This window comes from Polychytrium aggregatum (genome assembly GCF_025602895.1).
Source record: "Polychytrium aggregatum strain JEL109 chromosome Unknown BJ171scaffold_17, whole genome shotgun sequence".
In the NCBI taxonomy this organism is placed as follows: domain Eukaryota; kingdom Fungi; phylum Chytridiomycota; class Chytridiomycetes; order Polychytriales; genus Polychytrium; species Polychytrium aggregatum.
Genome location: NW_026516219.1, coordinates 634,155 through 649,145, shown reverse-complemented (window position 1 = coordinate 649,145; position 14,991 = coordinate 634,155). Strand labels below are relative to the sequence as shown.

Here is a 14,991-nt window from a genome sequence, read left to right as displayed (position 1 = left end):
GGATAGTCCCTTACTTTATGTCGGTGGAGGAGTTGTCCGTCAGGTCCAAAGCAAACATCAAACGGAATAACAACGATGATAGAAAGAAAGAACTGCCAAGGAAAGAGCGCCCGGGTTTGACTGAAGCGGATATAGTTGGTGCGTTGTAGCGGTTGTTGTTGTTGCAGCCGTTGCTGTTGTTGTTGTTGCTACTGCTGCTGGTGTCGATGTCGCTCCAGGGCGGTTGTCCGCTATGATATTAACAAGGCGTCCGAGAAGCTATAAAGCAAGAGACTGCCTCTCGCCAACGTCTTTCGGACGAGTGTGGAACTGATCGATGCACTCCTTGGAGCTAACTCCATACGATCGCTCGGCCGAGAAAATATAGCTGGGAATGTGTCCACGATAGCCTACCGCATAGAGATGGTGATACCGGAAGATTTGTCGGGTCGATGCAATGGATGTGTCTCGTAAGCAACCAACTCGGTGACAGGGCATGCACTTCTGAGGATTGGATGAGCAAGCACGAGCACCAGGGTGGGGGGCAGACTCGGCTTCCTGCATGCCTGGATGGAGATCTCTCCTGTGGCTGCCCTCTCGACCGAGGGAAAGCAGCGAACACACAAACCTGGAATCGGGTTGGTCTTGGATAGGTCCTTGGACGGCAACGGCGGGTGGACGTTGGCCTCAACCCGACCCTTTTCCTCTCGGTGGTTGAAGTTGTCGTATGCAATCTCGGTGGTGCGGCCAAAGGTCGTGGCGAAGCCGTATTTGCTGCCGGGGATGAATCCGGTGAAGCCTGTGCAAGCAGGAGAGAGCAAAGTGAGAAACATCATCTGCATCGAGAGCGAGAGGGTGCAGCAGATAGAACAAGGGCAATGAACCCTCCCCTCTCAAAAATGAGAAACGAGAGAGGATAACGACCAAAGATGAGGGTCGCCAATGCCTGCGTCTGCTACTTGTCCATCGATTGACGGTACCTGGGATTGGATGGGTGTGGACGGTGCCCTTGTCACGGCTCCGAGAGCTGTCCCGCGATGACGACGGGGCCGTGAACTCATCGATTGCCTTGCGGACGCTGTTCGAGTACGGCTTCCGATTCAAAAGTGAGTGCACGCATCAACAAGACGCAGAATGTAATCGCATGAGAGACAGGTCATGTTGCTCCATGTCTCCACTCGTCTGATGGATACATTTCATCGAGATTTTCGCTTCGATTCGCATCAGCGCCGTCCTGAGCATGGACCGACATACCTCGCCAAAGTGGTTCTGCAGTCGTGGGACAAATCCAGTGTATCCCGAGATAAAGGTCTTTTGTGAATGCTCTTGAGGCAGTCGATATGGGCTGATGTCATCGATAGGGCTGCAGTCGGCCGAATAGGCAAAGCTTGGCTTGGACTTGCTCTGGCGAGCCATCGTGATCGAGGGCTTGGGCTCGTCTTTGATGGCCTGGATGCGGCCCGGCAGTTCGTTCTTGGACTTGGACATGCGCTTGAAATCCCTCAAGGATGCCTTGGTTGTCTCGACGTACGGGCGCCCAAAGTACTCCTCCGACCTGGGAATGTAGCCTGTGCAAGTGGTTATGTCGGGTCAGCAGGGCATAAAGGCACGGCTGCGAGTTGCCCATGGACAGCTGCGAGTTGGTGACAGAGCACCCAAGTCAACGATATGCCTCCGCCTCCTCTCGACCCTTGCGGTCCAGATCTGACACAGCTACCTGTATACCCCGGGACGGGTGGGAACGAAAACCTGTCATCGCCAGTGGCATACAGATGCCCTCGGGACTTCCACAGAGTCGTGTCGTCGTCGGCCGACATGCCATTGGAGGGGATCTCCTGGCTTACACTTGCCCGCCCACCTCGGTTGGTGACCCGAAGCTCTTGGCAACGCTTCTGCAGGTCCTGCTGTATGCTTCCCTGCTTCAGCGACGGATCGGTCGAGAGGATATGGCGGGTTGCGTTGCCATAGGTCAGGCCGAATTGATACTTGAGCGAAGGCACAAAGCCCGCAAAGCCAGGCGTAGCAATGCAGGTGGTTTCTTCCTTGAGGGTCATGACAGTCTGCGAAGCCACTGAGGGTCGAGAGAGAGATGTCTTGGGAGGTTCGGCGGTGGATGTGGCCGGGGGAAGAACCAGGCTGGGTGCAGAATGAGCGTGGGAAAGAGAGCAGACACAACTGGGGCTATCGAGGGCCGGATGCCGATGATCCTTGCCACCGCACCACCGGCGTCACTGCAGCTGGCCGGTATGCAGACAGCAGCGGCTCGTCTTTGTGTTGAGCAGAGGAAAGCACAATCCTCGCATTGATTGATGTCATTTGATTCGGCTGCACACCGTAGCCGGCGATGGAGCAGCCCATTCACACCCGCCTCGGCCGCCGTCAGCTTCCGGCAGTGACGACAATCATAGCCGCCCACGCACCGCAAATCAGTGGTGTGCACGGATCAAGACGGTCGCGCCGTATAGTGTCGGGGCAGAGATAGATCGATGTCAAAGAAAGCAGCAGATGATGTCGCCATCATTCAAGAGTAGAGGCAAAGGCCGGGTGCAGCCGAGGTCGACCTTGCATCCCATCCCACATGTCTACCAGGGCCGCCGAGCTAACATGTCGGAGTAACTACGAACATGGCCTAGCTTCCCAACATCGACCAAGCGCCCTTGGCACGGCTTGCGAACATCTGCCCCAAGCATGGCAGCGACATGCAAGCCCTTCACCAAACACTCCTAGGACGATACTCTCGAGTCGGGTCAAGATGCGCTGCTCGGGCCATTCGCAGTTCGTGGACGCTTTGATTGCCGTCCTCGACGCAACATCGCCTGACGGCTTGCTACCCATCGGTATGAGCCCCCGGAATGCCAATTTTCATCTCATCTCCAGTATGCCTCGGAGGCTCGATGAATGCCGGCAACTGACGCACGAGACCTTCAACCAAGATACTTGGCTTGGGCGATATACGGACCACTTTGGATCATATATCCGCGGCTGCCTCCCTCAATGCCATATCGATGCGGGTCAAGCAACACAGCTCAATGCTGGAAGCCCGTGCGGCCGGTCCACACCTGTCTGCGTGTTGTCATGCGGTCCTGGCAACGCAATCCGATCAGCCGCTCAATCCCGTATTGGCCGCTGCCGTCTACAGCGCAGATGGCATCCTTGGCTGCTCGCTGGATTCGCACTGGACCTCGATGCGCTGTGGCGCTTGCAGCTCGATGCAGCACTGAGCAAACACACGGGGCTCTGTGCTTGATCGACGAGAGCGGCCTGACCGACGGGGCGAGCGGCTATCCAATGGGATCAGTCGCCACAGCATTGATCGACACCGACTGGGGCAGTGTGTCATCCTCCTGAATCAAGATTCAAAGAAAGCGACATATGTGATATCATTTCTGCAGTCATCCCCCCCCCTCTCGCACTCGTCCAAACAGGATGCGACGACTCCTGGACGCACGTAGGCCGGACTGCCCCGGCTGAGGACGTTGCGCCACCTTGGGAGAAATCCGTCTGCAATGTCGCGGGAATCGTCCCTGGCTGGTCGGGTGGGCGATTGGCAAGTCTCATCGGCGACCGCCTCCCCCCCCCATCCTCTCGCTAAATCCCGATGCCTCCAGTGTCCATCTATATATACTCTACTGTCGCGCGGGCGAACGGGCCTGAGCGCCCCATCTACACCTTGAGCGACTGGGCTTGCTCCTCCTCCCGCTCCCAGAAAAACTTCCTGTCGGTGTTCGTCAGAGCCCTCCGCTGCAGCATCGCTCCCTCTTGAGACGGCCTGTCCACCCATCCCGCTCATCTCCTCTTTGCTTGTCGTTTAAGTGGCTCCTCTTAGTGCTCCCACTGTTCCGACGAGCACACGCCTCCTCTGGCACTGGCCTTCTTCCCACGGACTCATCGTCCCAACCGAGAGACCACTCCTCTTTCGAGAGAAGGTTACTCGCTCGAGTCTCCTCCGAGCCAACAGAAGCGCTCTTCGTCCACTCTCCTCTCTCAATTGTTCCCCCTTTTGGCGCTTGATTGCCAGTCCTGGCGCCTGGCTACCGAGTAAAGCGAAATGGACATTGACTCGCTCACGTTACAAGAGGAGGCCCCCTCTACGAGCCCCGTTGATCCGCCAGCTTCACTAAAGCATCAATGCGATGCCTCGTCTCCGAAGAGTGATACTGATGCGACGATCATTCAAGGCTCCGAGCCCATGCAAGACCCGGCCTTGGCTCATCCTGCCGAGCTGTCAGGGGGTGACGCTGCGCCAGTACCCCAGCCGGAAACAACTTCCCCTGAAGACCCCTGCCGGGACAACCTCCCGGCTCCACTCCAAACAAGCAACTCATGCCAAGACACATCGTCTTCTGCAGACGAGACCCTCCACTCAGGCTCAGGCTCAGGTTCTGCCTCTGCCTCCGCCTCTGGCTCGAATACCTCGGGAACCCACAGCTCCAGCTGCGTCTCGGAAATGTTCAACCCTTCGCTGGACCCCAGGATCGCTGAGGCCATCGCCCAGCTCGATCAAATGAACGAAATAAAGCTCGTCGACCGATACAATCCTCCAAAGCGAAGGAGTCACACCAAAGCAGCCAAGGGGCAGACCCATCCATACCACCGCAAGGACACCGGCGATTCTCAGGCAGCGCCGCAACCTGCCTCACAACGTGCCTTCCCGGGCTCGGCCATTGCTGCCCACGACCAAACTCCAGCTGATCCAGGGCATGAAGGACGAGCGTCTGCTCCTGCGCGTCCCCAGTCGCTGGATGCCCTTACTCAGGCTGACCGATTCGAGTTTGTCCCAAGTGACTCTGTCGATCCACATGCTGGCATGACAACCTCGCCGGAGCATTGCGGTGCTGGGGTCATTCCCATCTTGGGGCCCTCCATGTCTAGCGAGCTCTCGCCAACAGGCATGTCCCTGTCGCGCTCACACAGCTTCCGCCAGGATCAAGTTCTCTACACCCGGCCGTTGGGTGGCGACACATTTCCTCCCCGAGGTCTGGATGCTAGTCAGTTTACCCGCAGCATGGCCAGATCCAAGGGACATATACCCATCCCAGGCTTCGACTACGGCCTTCAGCCTATGACCAAGGTGATCAATAGAGTCGGCTGTGATATACCAACTGGTCCAAACCGACTGGTTCATTCTGTATCGTCGCTGGTCCATGTTCCGCCCGAACGGTTATCCAACGAGCACTCAACGTACGATCCGCAGCTACTGCATCCCATGTCGATGCCGGTCGGCTATCGCCAGCCTTCGCCACACGCTCAACGGCTCGACGGTCTCGCTGGACTTTCTCACGATCTTGGCTTCTCGACAAAGTGTGCAGACGACGATAGGCTCCGCGGACTTGGGGGCGGAGCCGAGTTCCCCGATGAGCAAGTGCTTCGCCAAAGCCACTCCATGATGGCCGACATCCACCACCACCATCAGCATCGCGGCGAACTGCATGGGCGCGGCATATCAGAAGTGGACCGACAGCCGCCGAGCGTGGATAGATCTGTCATCGCTGCCTTGACAGGACATGCTCCTCAAAACCTGTCCCTGGTCCCCAACGGACCGAGCGTACCCGGTGGGCTTGGTGCGATGGTTATGCCAACGACCCAGCCCTCGGCGCTGCCTCCCGGTACTGGCCCGCCGATCGGCCTGCAATTCGGGCCTCACCACGGCGGAGCCTTCCCGCCCAGCAAGTTCACGAGCATGGCACATCCTGAGTTCCCACAGGGCTGCCCGCCGTACGCAATCGCACCAAAGCACGCCTCGCATTTTGTTGAGGAGCTGTCGGCGATCCGCGCAAACGCCGGCTCCATCGCCGCAGGAGGACTACCCTTCCACGGCGAGCCCATGATGCATCCCCAAGCCCAGTTTCACGCAGTAACGGGGCATTTCCCCTTTTCGGTTCATCCGCCACGTCTCCATCTGGGACCGCTATGGGAAGAGCCGATGCCGCCGGGCAATCTGCACTTTTATCCAAAGGGCCATATGCTACATCCAGGCCCTAGTCCGCGCCGGATACCAAGCGATTGGTGGTATGCCGACGGCATATTCCAGAACTACGACTTGAGCAACTTTGAAAGGGTTATGAAGGACCAGTACTACGAGATCGAGACGATAACGTGTCTCAAATTCCGATCATAACAGGCTGGCCGAAGCTGGATCCATATTTTGCTGTCTTGTACACTATACACTATGCTTTACTAAAACCAACCGATATATATATCCCGCCGAATACACACTTGTTCGCACCATCTGAAGGCATCATCTGCATCCAACACGAGCGGTCTATCAAACGTCTCTGTTGAATCGCCGTGACGCAATTGATCCGTTACTGCTGTTGCCGTCGGTTTCATCCACCCATCGTAGCAGAGAAGTCGCCTTACACCATTCTGCATTTGCACTTCTACGGCTCCATGCTGCGGGGACAGAGGGGAAGGGCGTGAATGTATGGTTGGCTGGTTCAGGGCTGGTCGCATTGCGCATGTATTGTTCTTGGCTGATGTGTGAACTAGACTTGTACTCTGTGGCCAATTCGGAAGCGAACTTCTCGTGACTGCCATTGAAACGGGCGGGAACCTCTCTGCCAAGCGACCGGCGGCAATGTTGGGCTCGGGCGCCGCTGTTTTGCCCAGACAAGAGCTCCAAACGCACTTCCCAACGAATGAGCGAGCGAAAGTCGGTACGCGAGCACTTGACCGAAACAGTCGGGTTCTGTCCGAAAGGTAATCTGGAATTCAGGAGTAGCTTGGTCGAAAGCGAGCCGCCCGTGCGAGTCCGATGGCATGCCATTGCAGCATCTGGCATTGACTGATGCTCTGCAATATGCCGCGCGCACGACACGATGCACTGTTTTCTCCAGATGCCATCGGATGGCTGTATGCTGCGAGAGGATACTACAAAATCAAGGACTACCACTCCGTCATCGAGTGCGTGACGCCAGCGCTCCGAAACGAGCGCACCAAGCGGGAGGCCCAGCATCTGCTCGCCTTCAGCTTTCTCCTGACGGGGCAAATCGAGGCCGCCGCTGGAGCATTCTTCAAATCGATCAACTACGGCAACGACACCGACTGGCAGCCGCTGACCGAGCTGTTTCTTGACAATCCCAAGCTAAAGCTTACTTGAATAAACAGCGGGAATCTGCGGCTCTTCCCTGAGGATCGCAGCAGTACTTGCTCGCTGGGATGCGCAGAGGACGCCGAAACTGCCACAGCGGAAAGCTGCCTCGCGGGTCAATACCGTGGGCAATCCGCATGACAGAGTGACGCAGAGAGTCGTCTGAGGTTGCATCTTGCGGCTCATAGGAGTCCGCAGCGGCCCGGAGCAGTTCACATCCGCCCGGCCTGGAGTGTCCTGCGCGAATGTGCCTGGGGACGCAAATCCAACACAGGCGGCCGTTGGATTCAGGGTCGGAGATCCAGACGCTCTTCGCCGGCCGGTCGCTCTTCTCGGCATCTCGCCTGGATCGCATCGAGTTCTGGCGATCGAGCCCCCACCATATCGTCTGCTGCTTCCGGGGACTGGATCTTGGCATTCCCGCATCCATCGGACCTCGTCCCACCGATCGACGTCTGCGCTCATGTCCCGCCCGAGCGACGGCAGCCCTGGATGTCCCTGCGACGTCGATCGCCCCAACGGAGATCCGCATCCAGCTCCTCCCGAGCCGCCGGCGACGGGCCATCATCTCGATCGCCGCGACCCAGCGACTGCAACTGGCGAGAGCGTCGGATCGATGGCTATGAGCTGGTACCCCTGCTACGTCCTGCCGGTAACCTCATCGTTGCCGTCGATTCTGCCCGGCACGGCCATGTCGGGAGAGAGCTCGGATGCGGCCCACACTTTATACCCTGCTGATCACCATGGAGAGCACCCGCATCCTCCTCGCAGCTACGGCGAGCTCGTCGAGAGCCTGCATCTCCGAAACGAATTGACGCTTGTGGACAGGCAGCATTCGCCAGCCAAGCGAGAGGCGTCGCTCAACGCTGATTCTCAATCGACCGATCCTCGTCCGGGGCTCGGCACTCGATCCGCACCCACCGGGCCTCGGCACAAGAAGCAAAGGACCCTCGAGATCTCACGAGCACTGGTAGATATGGACCAGCATTCGGCTGACCCCAGAATACACTCAGTGCTCGGCACTGTCCTTACGAGTGCATCGCATTCCGGCAAGCCTTCCTGCGATTCACCACAGCCGATCCAAGAGCTTGCCCAAGAGCTTGCTCAAAAGCCTCCCGCTGGAGCTCCTTCGCAGCTCGTCCAAGAGCCAGCATATGCATCCATCTCTCCCGTTGCTTCAAGTCAATCGATTAGATCAAGAGCAGCATCCATCCAGCCTCAATCCACGGTGTCGGCCGGGCGGCCATCCCTCGATCGACTACATCTCCAGACACAAGTCCACCACATACACGAGCCAACTGCAGCAGATGGAGGCATTGAAGTGGCGAGTGCCTCCAATGTCTCCGATCGGTCCAGCGACGACGGCAGCGGAGACGACCACGTAGGCAAAATTGAACCCGGCACAAGATCCAGGCGATCGAAGGGACTCAAATCCAAAGGATCGGCGCTGACATTGGCCAAGCCCCGCACCAGCTCGTTGTCGCCTCCAAGTTACTCAAGTATGCATTTGCCACGGACAGAGGCCGGGGATTCATGCTACGGTCCAGCGTATGACAATGTAAGCAGCAAGCCTCGATGTTGGGTGAGAATCGGGGTTGCTCCCGAGAAACCATGCTCGGCGGCGAGCGATGCCGACACTACGGATGCCGGAGAATCACCCGCTCTGGCTTCGATCCTTATATTTATCTGCTTCAATAGGACGATGGTGTCGATGGATATGCAGCTGGCGACAAAGTCGGACAACCAGAGATACAAGTGGCAGTACCCGATGCGGCCACGGCTCGATCCCAAGCGTTGCAGAAGCCAATAGCACGGATTGCCTGTCGAGACGGTAAGCCTCCCCTGGTTCCCTGTGGAGTATCGGCATCGAGGCGGGTACGAAGCATCCCACTCGTCCATCTGTGCTAATGCGGTCGGCATCATCGGCTCCAGACCCGTCCACACTCGATAGAGTGCGGAAGATTCTGGTGGACCAATTTGACTTTGAGATCATGCTCAAGCATCGCGAGCGGCTGGCTATCCGCAACGAGATGGAAAAAACCGAGAGACTTCTCTCCCATATCCAATTCCTGATTGTCAACGGTAGGCTTGGCAGTCCCGTAGCCATGGATAGTAGCGCATATCGCGGGGCTCACACATGTAATCTCTGCTTCAGATGGAATGCCAATGGGGTCGTTGTCGTCGACCGAATCAGGCACGGCCCCTCAAGGCGGTCGGTCATCTCGCCTCAGCTCTCTGCGGAATCAGGTTGCTCCCCCACCTTCGACATTCATGAGCGAGGACCTATATGCTCGCCGCGACGACGGGGTATTCGTGCGGTAAGTTCGGCGTGCATGTCGCAGCTGCTCTCGTGGACAGCGGTGGAGCTTTGATGGCGCTGTGCTGACCCTGCTGGCCTACACGAAGCATCGTCTGTCCAGGATGCGACCGCTCCGACTTTGCCAACATACAGGGCTTCTTGAACCACTGTCGCATTGTGCACCAGCAAGAGTTTTCGGGCCACGCCGAGGCGGCGCGGAGATGCGGCGTACCTGTGGTAAGCTCAATAGTGCGATATGAAACCGTGGCGAGACGATGCCAGAGACGAACGAGCCCGCGCCGAAGAAGGGGGTACTGTTGCGTGGGAGCAAAATGGATTCCGATGTTACGAAGATGTTCGAATGAACCCGGACGAGGCGATCGTACGCGATTCTCGACAGGATTGGCATCCTTCGGTCAACTAAGACCGTGCTCATGCTAACCTGACTCTTGCTTCAAAAAAGGACGACAGCGAAATTCCGGCAAACCATCCTGCGAGGCGAATGCCTATGCTTGCAGTCGAGTCTTGGATGAGCTACGGCACCAAGTAAGCGAACACAGACGCCATGACCGTGTCTATGCGATGGTACTCTTTGCAGTGAGGGGGGCGGCGATGTCGATACCGGGGTCTCATGCTCTCGTCTTGGCCCGATGGATAGTGAGCAAGCAGATGCCCTCAAGTTAAAGTCTCCCCCGCGGCCGGTCAAAGTAAGTGCTTGCCAGTCATCCAAAGTCAGTAACGCGTACTCGCAGCTCATGCTTGCTGCCTTGGTGTTGATTTGCTGTGGAAAACGACTCCTACAACAGCCAGGAATCAAGGAGTTTGACGAGAATGTCGATCTGGACACCGAAGACCAATCGCCAATAGGAGCAAGTCTGAGAAAGTGGAGAGCCAGTATAAAGGCAGCTCCAGGCAGCAAGTTCGAGCCTGAATCAGTCCCAGATGTGTCCGGGGCTAGTGACCCGTCGAGCATGGACTGGGAGCCCCACAAGGAGGACGCCGGGGCTACGGCAAACGAACCCCAGGACCCAAACAATCATGGTGTATCCGCGAATGGAGCTAGCGATCCGTTGAATGCCAATGCTGAGCATGCAGGTCATCTCGACGATGCAGGCAGCAGTAACGAATCAACGGCCGATATCGAGACCCCTCAAGCCGTCCATGCTGACCCCGCGACAACAACATCGATGTCGACGGAGCCTACTGTCCGAAGCGATAACAGTATTGCGAAAGCTTTGACTCAGACAGGACTGAATAGCAGAGAGTCGGTCCCGACCAGCAACCTAGCTGGCTTCATTGCGCCGAGCGCAGATCAGGAAGCGAGCTTGGAGGGGGCCGCTCGGACTAGTCATGTCGGCGACCGGCATCAAGATGCGGGAGGATCTCGATTCTACATCGAGCGCAAGATCATTGTTGGCAACAGCTCCAAGTTTATTCCTCCGGGTGCGGACACGCTCGTGCCGGTTCCAGCGATCGCACGCCAGTGCCTTGTGCTTCTCTGCAGGAGCTCTAGATGCCGCTCTGTGCTTCGTCTCGGCTCACTACTGACACGCAGCGTATGCTCCATTGACGCACAGATACTCGCAAAGCCGACTTGGCCCGGTTTCAGTTCAAATGGATCGCGTATCTGCGTGGCCCCAGAGAGGTGGGCAATTCAACGTCGTTTAAGCGGCACCGATGGACTCACGCCAAAGTCGTTGGCTGGCTGGAGATGCTGTGCTTATACCTTGCATCAATCCAGGATCCAGACATAACTGCGTATGTCAAAAAGGTGCGGTTTTATCTCCACCCAGACTATAAGCCCTACGACGTTGTCGAGATCACCGAGCCGCCGTTTCGCCTGGTCCGATATGGCTGGGGCGAGTTCCCTATCCGCCTTCAGATCCACTTTCTCGACACGCGGAACAAGCCCCTCGATATCATCCATGTTCTCAAGGTAAGCGGCCAAGCCAGATCCGTCGCTGGGCTGGACAACCGAACAGTTGGCACTCGGCAGCAACTGCCTATTCTCCCTGCATCGCCAGGCTTGACCATCTCGACCATCTCGACCTCTGGCTCCGCAGTTCCAAACAACCGACCCTGAACTCCACGAAAAGACCTATGACCTTGAGCTCGACAGAAACACAGTATTCGAAGCACCCCGACCTGAGCGACCACGAACCCGAAGCGGCCCAGCTGCCGCCAGTGCCTCAGATTCGACTGTCGACATATCGCATGCCTTTGCGATATCGGATCAGCTGCAACAGCTTCTCAGTCAACTCATGCTGTCTATCGATGGCCCTGGTACGTGCAGTTTCTCGAGTTTCGCGGAGCCGCAGGTGCGGGTGTTGGCCACTCACAACTCGTTGGTGCCTAAGCTAACATCAGAGCTGCTACCTACACGACCAGCCACCACCGGACCAGAATCCAAGGACATCCAACCTGCACAAGAGCAGCGACAGTGCGACCAGACAGATGAGGCGATAGCTCGACTTGGTCAGCCCGATGCGGCCGCGGTGCTGCAGCATCTCAAGGGAATCGCGAATACGCTGCCTGATTCCATCCAGAAGGAGGTCGGAGCCATGTCGGTCGAAGTTCTTGAGAAATGGCACGGCTCCAAGAGCCAGGATAGCGATGGGACACAGATGGGGGCAGTGTCAGCGAACCGAGACATCCGTTCATGCATTCTCGCCGAACTTGAAGAGTCCTGGGATATGCAAAGCCCCAGGGGCCAGGGAGGTGTTGCTCCGCTCTCGCCTTCCAGCCAACCCCTCATCACCAAGAAAGCGGCGATGACATCGATTTATTGCTGTCTATGTGGGATGCCGCATCCACGCTCAGAATGCGCCAAACCACTCCCCGGTTTGCGAAATGGCAAGGTCAGCAGCGTGACAAAGTTCGAGGAGCTGCTGCGACGTCTTCCCGTGCCCAAGGAAGAGGCCGAGACGCATCTGGCACTACTGCACAAACCTGTGACCACGGGCGATGCCTCGCCGATACAGCGAGACGCTTACGATCCGTCATCGCCCCTATCCGAGCAACACGACGATCGCTCCGAGCATCGACCCGACACGGCTCCGGTGTTTGCTTCAGACAAGTGCGCGGATGACAAACAGCTTCAGTGGATCTGGAGCGAGATCCGGTCGCTTGGACTCCCGGTTCCCCAGAGTCGCCAAGACTATGTCCAAGCCGGAACACTGGCATTCGAGGTGAGTCTTAGCCGATCCGACACCGACCCTGTGCGCCTCCTTGAGGCAGACTGTATTTGATACCGAGACCGCATCTCGTCTTGTCGGGACAACCACACCAGGTCACCAAGGCGTTTTTGCGCGAGCTGCTGGCAGCGAGCCTATCTGAGTGCGAACTGGACGCGAAGCGTTATTCAACTGCGTCTGATCGAGTCCCAGGCAAAGAGAGAGCTGAACCGGATCAGGCCCGTCGCTCCGATGAAGCTCCCGTTGCTCCTGGTGAGGCATCCAGGCGCAGTGCAAAGCGGATGCTCGTTCCACTGCATGTATTTCGAGCACTGCACAGCCCGTCGCTCGAACATCTGGATTTCCTGACGAACCGACACATGGGGATATAGCCGCGGGAAGACCGACTGGGGCACATCGACATTGACGTTACTATTACAATACAAGTCTCTGCGTCCATGACGATTGTTTGTGCATGTAGAGGAGGAGTGCGGACGACCACCAGGAAGTGTGCAGTCGTGCTCGCATATCTGGGTTGAGTCATCACAGATACGACTTTTTGCCGTGAGAAAACCTGTCGCCAAGGTCCTGGTAGTGCCATTGAGGGAATGCAGGGTCAGTAGATGGACAGATATTGCCGAACGAACTCTGGAATCTCCCCCCTCTCCCCAGGTTGTGATCCTGAGGGCTGTTGGGCGAAGCAACCCACATCAAGACGTACCTTTGACTTGTCGATGATCTCCTGGCGCTTCTTTGGGTCGATGCGGTGCGACTTCATATCCCGTTCGCGATCGAATCCTCTCTTGGACACATCGTCCTCTTCGAAGCGGCGCTGCTTCATGTAGTCCTCTTGATGCCCCTGGAGCAGCGACTTGCTGCCGCGCTGCGACTCCTGCATAAAAGGGCCAAGCGGAAGGATCAGCGGCGCCGAGAGTCCACCATCCCACACTCGGCGATAATCCCTTTGTGGATCGACAAGGGTAGCGAGTGGCATTCGGCTGCGAGGCCGAGACCCTCAGGATGGCAGTCAAGCCGTTAATCGTACATTGTATCTGTGGACAAGCTCGGCTGTCCGAATTTCTTCATCCGTTTGCGCCCTGGGTGAAGGCTGTCGTTTTCGCTTCTACATTATACCGACGAACGCGGGAATGAGAATCAGCACAGGATGGTGTATCAGTATTTGTGGTGACTTGCTTCAACAGCCCGCTGGATGTGAGCCATGGCGGGAGACTGTCGCAACGTCAAAATCACCTTCTCGGCAAGATCGAGGCGCCTCTTCTCTCGGTCGGCGGGAGTATCGGTCCACACGGAACGATCTTCGTCTGCATCCTTGGTCACCTTGGAGAACTGACGGGACTTCATTTGCGGGCCCACTGAGGCAGGCAGCGATACAAGTGCATGTGAGTTGCCAAGAAACCACCATCCCCACCGCCCCAGCATTCCATCCAGATCGTGAGGGGGGGGGGAGCGCCGGGTACATCAGGCCGATCCAGTTGATGAGGCGGAATGCGGGCGCTCTCTGGAAATGCATTCCATTGAGCAAGATGTGACATCCAGAGGGTGCGACATCGGAGGGACGTTGCTTACAGTCGAGTCTCTGGGCTTCCGGAGGAACAAGCATCCATTCGCCTCGCTGCGGTGCGAGAGGAGCGCTTTGGCTGTCGGCCGCACTCTTTGCCTGCTGCATTCTCTCTTCGATCTCCTGCTTCTTGAGCTCCAGCTCCTCTTCCTTCGGACAGGGGCGAGTGGACGAGGCATCTGACAACGTGAGCGATGCTGCACTGTTCTGAAAGCCAGCCTCGACATGAAAGAGACGCTGGATCGAGCTGGAAAGCTCCTTGGTGAGCACCCACCTCGGTGATCTCATAGCCCTGCGGAGGCGGCAGTGGTCCGTACAGATCGTCATCGTCATCGGCATTGTTGCGCTGGTGCCGAGCAGAATTGCCACTGGTCTGATCGCGGTTGCCAAGAGGCAGAGGCATGGATGGCCCGATTACGGACCGCCGCATGGGAGCCATCGCTGCTGCAGTGCGCCGCGGCTGCCGTAGATGCGGCGGCAGCTGGGGTGTGAATGGGTCGACGGCATCATCAGCGGTGTTGGTGTCGTTGTCGGGCTCGGCTCGGTGGGGAGGGGCGCCAGCCAGACCTGGCGGCAGGGCCGGTGTGAAAGGGTCGACTGCCGGCTCGTCGCCCGAGTCTCGATCAGGCTTCGGTAGAGTGAATCCAGGAGGGAGCTGAGGGCCGAAGGACATGGCTTGGGGGAGGAGGGGAGCAGCGGAACAGATGGGGGCAGAGCTGGAAACTGGCCGCTGCAAGCAGAAGCAGCTCGGATCACTGGCGCCGCTGGGCTGTCACTTGCATTCCGAGGTATCTCAGACAGATCAAGGCAACTCAGATCAGATCAGATGAGAATATCGCTGTTCAGGGCCAGCCACGGTGCTGGTGTTGGC

The 14,991-nt window shown here is 57.6% G+C and overlaps 5 protein-coding genes across 5 annotated transcripts; 3 read left to right on the top strand and 2 right to left on the bottom strand.

The window, feature by feature from the left end:
• Positions 1 to 184: 184 nt before the first annotated feature.
• Positions 185 to 2,033, bottom strand: BJ171DRAFT_617961 (uncharacterized protein; the record flags this gene model as incomplete). The annotated part of the gene is made up of 5 exons (XM_053115382.1): positions 185 to 389; positions 608 to 778; positions 960 to 1,071; positions 1,234 to 1,547; positions 1,697 to 2,033. The coding sequence occupies 5 exons, from the start codon at positions 2,031 to 2,033 to the stop codon at positions 259 to 261; spliced, it is 1,065 nt and encodes a 354-aa protein (XP_052967013.1). The 3' UTR covers positions 185 to 258.
• A 1,994-nt stretch (positions 2,034 to 4,027) lies between these two features.
• Positions 4,028 to 6,097, top strand: BJ171DRAFT_474752 (uncharacterized protein; the record flags this gene model as incomplete). The annotated part of the gene is made up of 1 exon (XM_053108759.1): positions 4,028 to 6,097. The coding sequence occupies one exon, from the start codon at positions 4,028 to 4,030 to the stop codon at positions 6,095 to 6,097; it is 2,070 nt and encodes a 689-aa protein (XP_052967012.1).
• Positions 6,098 to 6,581: 484 nt separating this feature from the next.
• BJ171DRAFT_561987 (uncharacterized protein) lies at positions 6,582 to 7,078 on the top strand (the record flags this gene model as incomplete). The annotated part of the gene is made up of 2 exons (XM_053113249.1): positions 6,582 to 6,678; positions 6,816 to 7,078. The coding sequence occupies exons 1-2, from the start codon at positions 6,618 to 6,620 to the stop codon at positions 7,076 to 7,078; spliced, it is 324 nt and encodes a 107-aa protein (XP_052967011.1). The 5' UTR covers positions 6,582 to 6,617.
• Positions 7,079 to 9,246: 2,168 nt separating this feature from the next.
• Positions 9,247 to 13,129, top strand: BJ171DRAFT_91905 (uncharacterized protein). Its single transcript, XM_053115994.1, has 10 exons — positions 9,247 to 9,387; positions 9,490 to 9,605; positions 9,832 to 9,914; positions 10,027 to 10,075; positions 10,175 to 10,811; positions 10,946 to 11,013; positions 11,110 to 11,304; positions 11,432 to 11,651; positions 11,757 to 12,556; positions 12,658 to 13,129. The coding sequence occupies exons 1-10, from the start codon at positions 9,357 to 9,359 to the stop codon at positions 12,931 to 12,933; spliced, it is 2,475 nt and encodes an 824-aa protein (XP_052967010.1). The 5' UTR covers positions 9,247 to 9,356; the 3' UTR covers positions 12,934 to 13,129.
• Positions 12,851 to 14,990, bottom strand: BJ171DRAFT_91926 (uncharacterized protein). The gene is made up of 6 exons (XM_053115995.1): positions 14,395 to 14,990; positions 14,129 to 14,270; positions 13,793 to 13,914; positions 13,587 to 13,664; positions 13,263 to 13,433; positions 12,851 to 13,129 (listed from the first exon to the last, which is right to left on the bottom strand). The coding sequence occupies exons 1-6, from the start codon at positions 14,791 to 14,793 to the stop codon at positions 13,085 to 13,087; spliced, it is 957 nt and encodes a 318-aa protein (XP_052967009.1). The 5' UTR covers positions 14,794 to 14,990; the 3' UTR covers positions 12,851 to 13,084.
• Between the last annotated feature and the right edge of the window lies 1 nt (position 14,991).

What these genes read in the sequence shown, in the direction of transcription:
- BJ171DRAFT_91905 (XM_053115994.1), top strand. Translation starts at nt 9,357, where the DNA reads ATGCTCGCCGCGACGACGGGGTATTCGTGCG. An exon ending in TGGATGAGCTACGGCACCAA is followed by an intron (nt 9,915 to 10,026) that starts GTAAGCGAACAC and finishes CCCGATGGATAG; the next exon opens with TGAGCAAGCAGATGCCCTCA. An exon ending in CTCCCCCGCGGCCGGTCAAA is followed by an intron (nt 10,076 to 10,174) that starts GTAAGTGCTTGC and finishes CTCCTACAACAG; the next exon opens with CCAGGAATCAAGGAGTTTGA.
- BJ171DRAFT_91926 (XM_053115995.1), bottom strand. Translation starts at nt 14,793, where the DNA reads ATGTCCTTCGGCCCTCAGCTCCCTCCTGGATTCACTCTACCGAAGCCT. An exon ending in GGAAGCCCAGAGACTCGACT is followed by an intron (nt 13,915 to 14,128) that starts GTAAGCAACGTC and finishes TGCCTGCCTCAG; the next exon opens with TGGGCCCGCAAATGAAGTCC. An exon ending in GCCTCGATCTTGCCGAGAAG is followed by an intron (nt 13,665 to 13,792) that starts GTGATTTTGACG and finishes GGTATAATGTAG; the next exon opens with AAGCGAAAACGACAGCCTTC.